The sequence below is a fragment of the Lactuca virosa genome, chromosome 5 (assembly GCF_052849685.1).
Source record: "Lactuca virosa cultivar CGN04683 chromosome 5, Lactuca_virosa_CGN04683_v6, whole genome shotgun sequence".
In the NCBI taxonomy this organism is placed as follows: Eukaryota; Viridiplantae; Streptophyta; class Magnoliopsida; order Asterales; family Asteraceae; genus Lactuca; species Lactuca virosa.
Genome location: NC_136430.1, coordinates 214392995 through 214400629, shown reverse-complemented (window position 1 = coordinate 214400629; position 7635 = coordinate 214392995). Strand labels below are relative to the sequence as shown.

The following is a 7635-nucleotide window of genomic DNA, read 5'->3' as shown; positions in this document are numbered from 1 at the left end:
ATAACTCTTTAAGATAAACAAATACCGAAACAATAAATAAGATCTAGTTTACGATTTAATGTTTTGTGTTATAATATTTCAAGTAGCAATTCTAACTTTATAATCTTCATAAATAAGAACGTGTGATTGTTGAACTTAGAGTGGCCCCATGGAAGGCAAATGGACTGAGGTCAGGCGACGCAAATCACCGGAAATGCCAGGAGTAGATCATGAAGAAACCAGTTTCTTCGTCTCCAACATTCCAAACAGATCAACAAAGGCAGAGTTTAGGAAGATTTTCTCACCCTATGGCAGTCTGTCTGACATCTATTTCGGAAGAAACAAAGGGAAAAACGGTAAGAACTATGGATTTGTCCAATTCCTAGGTGTGGAAGACGTCAAGAACTTGGAATCCAAGTTACACGGGGTTATATGCAAAAACAATATATTGGAGGTAAACATTGCTAGACACGGGAGGAAGAAGCCTCACGAACCAATACATCACAAATCGAGACCGCCGACAACCAAGGGAACTCACAACACTGCCGGATTGAGATTTGTGGATAACCGCTCATACGCACAAGTCACCTGTGCCAAGGCATCACACCGGCCTCCTGTAATCAGATCAATTGGGTCTCCTGGTTCTTTCCCCATGATCAATCTACAATGTGATAAACACATGGATCATTGGATAAAAAATTCCACTCTTATTGGCGAAGCCAAATCGATTCCTCACTTAGGACATGTGCCGGCGTTGATATCGTTCCACAGTGAGCACCGACCCTCTGTCAAATATCTAGGTGGATTGCTGGCTCTCATCAGCTTTGATTCCACAGTCAACGCGCGGAGGTTCCTAGAAAATGATTGCAACTGGAAAGATACTTTTAATTGGTTAAAACACGATGGCATTGAAGAATCAAAATTCGAAAGGGTTGCATGGGTTAGGATTGTGGGTCTACCTCTAAGACTCTGGAATGAATCCAATTTTAATGCAATTCTTGCAAAATTTGGGAAATCGATTACTCCTTTTGAACAGATCCTGGAGCGGGTGGACCTATCTGTTGTAAAACTTGCCATTCTCACCGGCGAAAAGAAAAAACTTAATGAGGAAGTTAATGTGGAGGTGGATGGTAACTCTTTTACTGTAGGTGTGGTCGAATACGAAGATGAACCATGGTTACCTTTTAAATTTGACACCGAAAATGAACCATATGAAACATATACTTCGGATTCTGACTCAAAATTAGCAAACTCTCCAATGGCGGAAGCTACTGATGATGACGACGTCAATGATTCCTCAGATGAGGATTCTATTGAAGATACAGAAATTGAAGACGGTGAGATTGTTCCAACCATGGATGATGCATCCCCAACACCGCCGCCTACTCCCACAGAGGCTCCCTGTGCCGGGTTTGAATCCAACGTCGTCGAATCTCCACTTTCCGGCGTCGCTTTGAATTCTGAATCATCGACATAACTATTGGAGTCCCAAGACTTACGCGCATGCTTAAAATCTGGGGAATTGGAACCGTCACTCGTGCATGGTGCTGAGGCTAATGCTAACGGAAATACATTTACAGATCCATGGGTTGTTGAACCCTCAATACAGGTGGACCATAATGGGTCGGATCCTATAGGAACTAGTACTAATGGGCCCATCCCTTTTCCACATGATCTGGCCCACTCAGGGTGCTTTGGGCCTTTCCCGTCAACATCTCCACATCCCTCTATTCCAACTTTGGTCATTCCGGATCCATCTGTGAATTATCGTTCCTCGGCAAAACGCAAACGTGGACTCCGCTCCCCAACTGGTGATCTCCCCTTACCGGTCAAATTGTTCGCAGACTCTACCCCCCAGGAAGAGCTTATTGGGTCTCGTACATTGATTCCTCCATCTCTTAATAATCCTCCCCTCCTCCTCGGTCAAAATTTCTTAAACTCAAGGTTGAACTATCATCCCTCTTCTGCATCATTGTCGTTGTCTGAAATTGAAGCCACTGCTTTCGTGGGCTCTTTGATTGGATTCGAAATTCCACCGGATAATCCCGTGTTAATTGAAGTCCTAGGCGAATCAAGTGAGATCAATGGTCCCCAATGAATTTTCTCTCCCTTAATATTTGTGGCATTGGAGAAGACCATAAGGTGTCTTGGGTTAGAAGGATAAGATCCGCACACAAGCTTTCTTTCATTGCTATACAGGAAACTCAGTTATCAGATGCAGAATATATCGATGTTGCATCATGTTGGGGGTCGACTGAATTAGGCTCAAGCAGGATTAATGCATCTGGACGTTCTGGGGGGTTATTGAACTTATGGGATAGTAGTATGTTCAGTTCTACTCAAGTATTATCCTCAAAACATTATCTTATCAATATCGGAACCTGGGTGGGGGTTCAAAGACCGGTGATTTTTGCAAACATTTACGGACCCCAACCGGCTCTAGAGAAAGCTAACCTTTGGGATGCACTAAAAGGAATCATTCATACATATGACGGCATGTGGATCCTACTAGGTGACTTTAACGCTGTTAGGCGACCAGAAGAGAGATTTAACTCTATCTTCTGCAATCGAACTGCTCGAGATTTCAACAATTTCATCAGTGAAGTGGGACTGAGAGACCCAAAAATGGGAGGTTTTCGTTTCACGTGTTTTAGAAATGAAGATCTTAAACTCAGTAAACTTGATCATTTTCTTCTTAGTCCATGCTTCCTCGACATTGCCCCGTCCGCCACTGTCACAGCTGTTCCTCGTGAACTATCTGACCATTGTCCAATTCAGCTATCCACAGTTAGGCCTGATTTTGGACCTCCACCATTCAGACTTTTCAACTCATGGCTGCTCAGAGATGGATTTGAAAGGGCATTCATCACACATTGGAACAACTTTCAGGGGTATGGAACACCAGATCAACATTTACATGCAAAATTGAAACACGTGAAAGAGGGTCTGAAGGCATGGAGAGCTTTAGATCATCCTAAAGAAGAGTTGGAACTCTCCAAACACAAACAAATTATGGCACATTTGGACCATGAGGCAGAATCTAGACTTCTTACACCACAAGAAATTGACTCAAGGCGAGACAGTTTCAAATCTATTACAGAGTTGGAGAAATTCAAAGTCCTAGATATCAAACAAAAATCAAGGGTAAAGTGGGCGGTCGACGGGGATGAAAACACCCGTTTTTTTCATGGTCATGTCAATCATAATAGCAGAAAAATGGGATTGATGGCCTTATGATCAATGGTACTTGGTGTACCGATCCGGTGTTAATAAAGTCGGAAGCTTTCAACTTTTTTGCAGACAAATTCAAGGAGAAGTGGCCTTCTAGACCCAAGCTGGTTAGCAGCCAATTCAAACGCATTCTACCTATCGACAATGATGTGTTGGAAGCCATGATCACTTTGGAAGAACTTAAAGCTGATGTCTGGGTGTGTGGAAATGAGAAAGCTCCTGGCCCAGACGGATTCTCATTTTAAGTTTTTCAAAAAATATTGGGATGTTGTATTTGGTCACATTGTTGCGGTGGTCAAACACTTCGAGAGATACGGGAAACTTGATATTTCTTGCAAATCCTCCTTCATCTCTCTAATCCCCAAAATCAAAGACCCCCTCATGCTTAGCGATTACCGACCGATAAGTCTAATCCGTTCCATTTACAAAATCATAGCAAAAATACTTGCTCATCGGCTCAAGAGGGTATTAGGAAGTTGTATTGACGAGGTACAATCCGCATACGTGGAGGGACGAAACATACTCGATGGTCCATTGGTGGTTAATGAGATATGTTCATGGGCAAAGAAGGAAAAAAAGAATGTTTTACTCTTCAAAGTCGACTTTAACAAAGCCTTTGATTCGACTAATTGGGAATTTCTAGATTCAAACATGAAAGCCATGGGATTTGGAGATAAATGGAGATGTTGGATCAACGGTTGCTTGGCCTCTTCAAAATCATCGGTTCTTGTCTATGGGAACCCCACTAACGAATTCCCCATCTCGAGAGGAGTCAAACAAGGTGATCCACTCTCCCCATTCTTCTTTATCATCGCAATGGAGGGTTTAAGTGTGGCTATGAGGGCTGCTTGTGATAGGGGAGTATTGCACGGCCTTAAAATACCACATGATGGCCCCTCAATCTCTCACTTATTGTATGCCGATGATGCCCTGTTCCTAGGTGAATGGTCGGAACAAAACATAAAAAATTTAGCCAGAATTCTACATTGTTTTCATGTATCCTCCGGACTCAAGGTCAATTTCAACAAATCTCGGGTGTTTGGGATAGGGGTAAACACGCAGGAGGTGTCGAGATTTTCTAGACCGCTGGGATGCGAGCCGGCCACATTACCTTTCACTTATCTCGCGGTCCCAGTCGAGGCGAATATGAAATTTAAAAAAAAACTGGAAACCAGTGATTGACCGATTCCATGCAAAGCTGTCAAAATGGAAGTCTAAAACTCTATCGTTCGGGGGGAGACTAACTCTTGTGCAATCCGTCCTTGGAAATCTTCCGACTTACTATGTCTCACTTTTTGTGGCACCGCAAGGTGTGATAGATAAACTAAAAAAAATCCGAAGACAATTTTTGTGGGGAAGCTCCGAAGGTAACCGAAAGATATATTGGGCATCATGGGACAAGGTTATAGCGTCCAAAGATGCTGGTGGACTGGGTGTAGGTACAATCAAATCTCTAAATGTTTCTTTAATCATGAAATGGTGGTGGAGATTACGATCAGGGCCCACAAGTATTTGGGCAGAAGCAATAATTGGAATGCATAATTTAAGATCGAAACCCGATAACTGCTATGCGAGTAATACTCTACCTGGCGTATGGAATAACATTGCGGGCATTAGAAAAGATTTGGTAAAGAAGAATATTCCAGTTGAACAGGTCCTAACCAAAAAGCAAGACCCAATTAGAGACTACTGGCACTGTAGTCTCACCTCGGATGGATCTTTCATTGTCAAGGCTCTAAGGAAACTTTGGGATTTCAGTCCGCCGATTGCTAATGGTAAGTTTACTTGGCTAAAAGAAATTCCAATTAAGGTGATGTGCTTTATTTGGCGAGCAAGACTGGGTAAAATCCCTTCAGCCACTGCTTTATCATCCAGAGGGGTAGTTTTGGAAACTAATTTATGCAGTCACTGTGGGACCATGGAGGAAAGTGCCGATCATGCATTAGTTGGATGTGAGTATGCCCGTTTGGTACTAGATTGCATTCTGAAATGGTGCGGGGTTACAATATCTAATTTCCAAACGGTATACGATATCATAGATTATGCCAATAATTGGTTTGACTGCCCTCAAAAAAAGAAATTGCTTCTGGGAATATGTTACGCTTCACTTTGGTGCATTTGGAAGGCCCGAAATGATAGAATCTTCAACATGAAGCGGCTGCCTCCCTCCAACTGTGCAGATATCATCCAATCCACTACGTTTCTTTGGATTAAAAATAGGAAAAATAGAACCAATATGGTGTGGGCTAAATGGTGTGAATGTCCCTTCTTTTGTTTGTAATCTTTTTCTGTTGTTTGTAACTTTTATTGCTCTTCTAGTCACTTGCTAGAAGTTGCCTTCTATTTATATATCTATTTGTCGGTTCCAAAAAAAAATTACATAATTGAAAACTAAACCCCATTATATATTATATTAATATCTTTATGTATCTTTACATCGTTTTATGCATGTATCCATAAAATTATGCATAAGAATCATGTCATACCTGCTGGACATTGTATAGCCACGTTTACAAATGTTAACCCATGCAAATTTTCGTTTCTCTTTTCTTTTAAATAATATTTAATAAGAGTTAATTAGATAATGGAGTATAAAGTTAACTAAACTCATCTTTAGGTAATGGAGTATAAAGTTAACTAAACTCATTGTTGTTTCCCGATGGTGGCTCAGACGCCCCTCACCGGAATACTCTAACAACAATAACCAACCCGTCTTCACGACTGTTGTCCCTCTAACTCTTTCTCGCTTTTCCAAATGGCCGGTCTTCTTCTCTTCGTTTTCTGATCACGCAAACATAAACATCAACATCGATGTGTCTTTTCTTTCTTTTATCTACGCCATTTCAGCTTGTAGGAGACACACACATCTCGCCAACCCTCTCGATTTCCTCCTGTCTCTCCTCTCTCTCACTCAACCTCACGTGGCTCTTTAATTACATAAAGAGTTATTCTTGGTGTTCACGTTGGTAACGGAAGGAAGGGGAAGAATGAAATGACTCTCATTAGGTTTCTCATCGTTTTTTTTGGAAGTTACATCACCAGTTACTAGCTTATGGAATTCAATTCACCATTCCAATACCAATTTACAACAATAGTCCCTGATCTTTGATACATATTTTAGGAATAACTCTAACCATATTAAATATGATTACCTTTTTTTTCATTAGAATCATTTAATTTGATTTAAATGGAAAATAACCCTATTTTAATACTTCAAGTATTAATTAAATCCCAATATTAATTAAATATCTTTAATCCTTATAATTATTAATAAAATCCTATATAATCATTTAAATATCAATCAAAATTCTTAAAATACTAATTAATCTCATTTAGTTTATCTTATCACATATTAAACATACAATTTCATATTATAATCGCAAGTAAAGCTTAATCCTACATAACGGAAAACTAACTAAGCTAACCGTAAGAATTTGGTTCGTTACATGTTTGGTCCTCCCGTACTAGTGTTGTTTGTTGTTTCCATCGTGACCAATATTGCTTGTCTGGTATTTTTTTTCCTTTTGATGGCGACTGTGTATTTGGCTCCCCTTTGGCTTGAACATGCGCCCAAGAAGAATTACGCGTTTTTAGTTGAGATGGAGTTACCGCTGACAGTGTAGTACTTGGTGTTGTTGTCGTAATTAGGGTGAATGTTGGGATTAGGTTAATTGAGCTGAAGGGCGAGTATGATAAGGGACATGAAGATTGTTGTTTTCCTTGCATGTTAAACACGGATGGCGCCAATGTTGCTATGTGGCCTTCCGTATGCTTGATTGCTGCTTGAGAATGTCTTCTTCTAAAGCACACCTAGGAAGGCACGCTACAAAAGGTAAACTAATGTAGGTTAAAAAGTGACACCGAGGGATAGACCTCAGTATTGCGCTCCAATGCCGAAGTTAGATGTCAATTACGAGTATTGTAAAAATTGCTTAAAGTGAGAAAGTTCTACCCTTGCCAATGTGCATCAAGGTTCTTAAATAGATGTTGGATGGTCCGGGTTCTTGCTCATTTAACTAGGTGGTGCATTTGTCCATAGGTTGCAAGGGTAGTACCCTTTAATATAATAATATTACATTTTCTATGTTTTTTAGTATTTTCGCATAAGGATTTTACGAGTGATTTTCTTACCATAATATATTGCTTTCCGGTCTGTGTAGCTAGTTTACTTTTAATATGGATAGTCGGCATGGTAAGTCATGGGCTTACCTTGTTAAGCCGGACTACTTTTAGTGACTGATGTGTATTTTTAATGCACTGGTTTTTTATTTATAATTCCTATTTTATCGCATCTAAACCACACCTTACAGGCAGTAAACCCGATCGAGTATAGTATATCTTTGATAAGCAAGGGTGTCGAACACAAGGGGAACGGTAGTGAATTAATTTAAAATATTTGATTATAGGTTACAAAGCATACGAAGG

General features: G+C 40.4%; 2 protein-coding genes across 2 annotated transcripts; both read left to right on the top strand.

Annotated features, from left to right (window-relative positions):
• The first annotated feature begins 2073 nt into the window (after window positions 1–2073).
• LOC145112344 (uncharacterized) lies at window positions 2074–3216 on the top strand. Its single transcript, XM_079048518.1, has one exon. It carries the CDS (start codon window positions 2074–2076, stop codon window positions 3214–3216), a length of 1143 nt encoding a protein of 380 aa, XP_078904644.1.
• Window positions 3217–3399: 183 nt separating this feature from the next.
• On the top strand, window positions 3400–5491 carry LOC145112343 (uncharacterized). The gene is made up of 2 exons (XM_079048517.1): window positions 3400–4150; window positions 4386–5491. Exons 1-2 carry the CDS (start codon window positions 3400–3402, stop codon window positions 5489–5491), a joined length of 1857 nt encoding a protein of 618 aa, XP_078904643.1.
• Window positions 5492–7635: the final 2144 nt, after the last annotated feature.

What these genes read in the sequence shown, in the direction of transcription:
- LOC145112344 (XM_079048518.1), top strand. Translation starts at nt 2,074, where the DNA reads ATGAATTTTCTCTCCCTTAATATTTGTGGCATTGGAGAAGACCATAAG.
- LOC145112343 (XM_079048517.1), top strand. Translation starts at nt 3,400, where the DNA reads ATGTCTGGGTGTGTGGAAATGAGAAAGCTCCTGGCCCAGACGGATTCT. An exon ending in CGATGATGCCCTGTTCCTAG is followed by an intron (nt 4,151 to 4,385) that starts GTGAATGGTCGG and finishes ACTGGAAACCAG; the next exon opens with TGATTGACCGATTCCATGCA.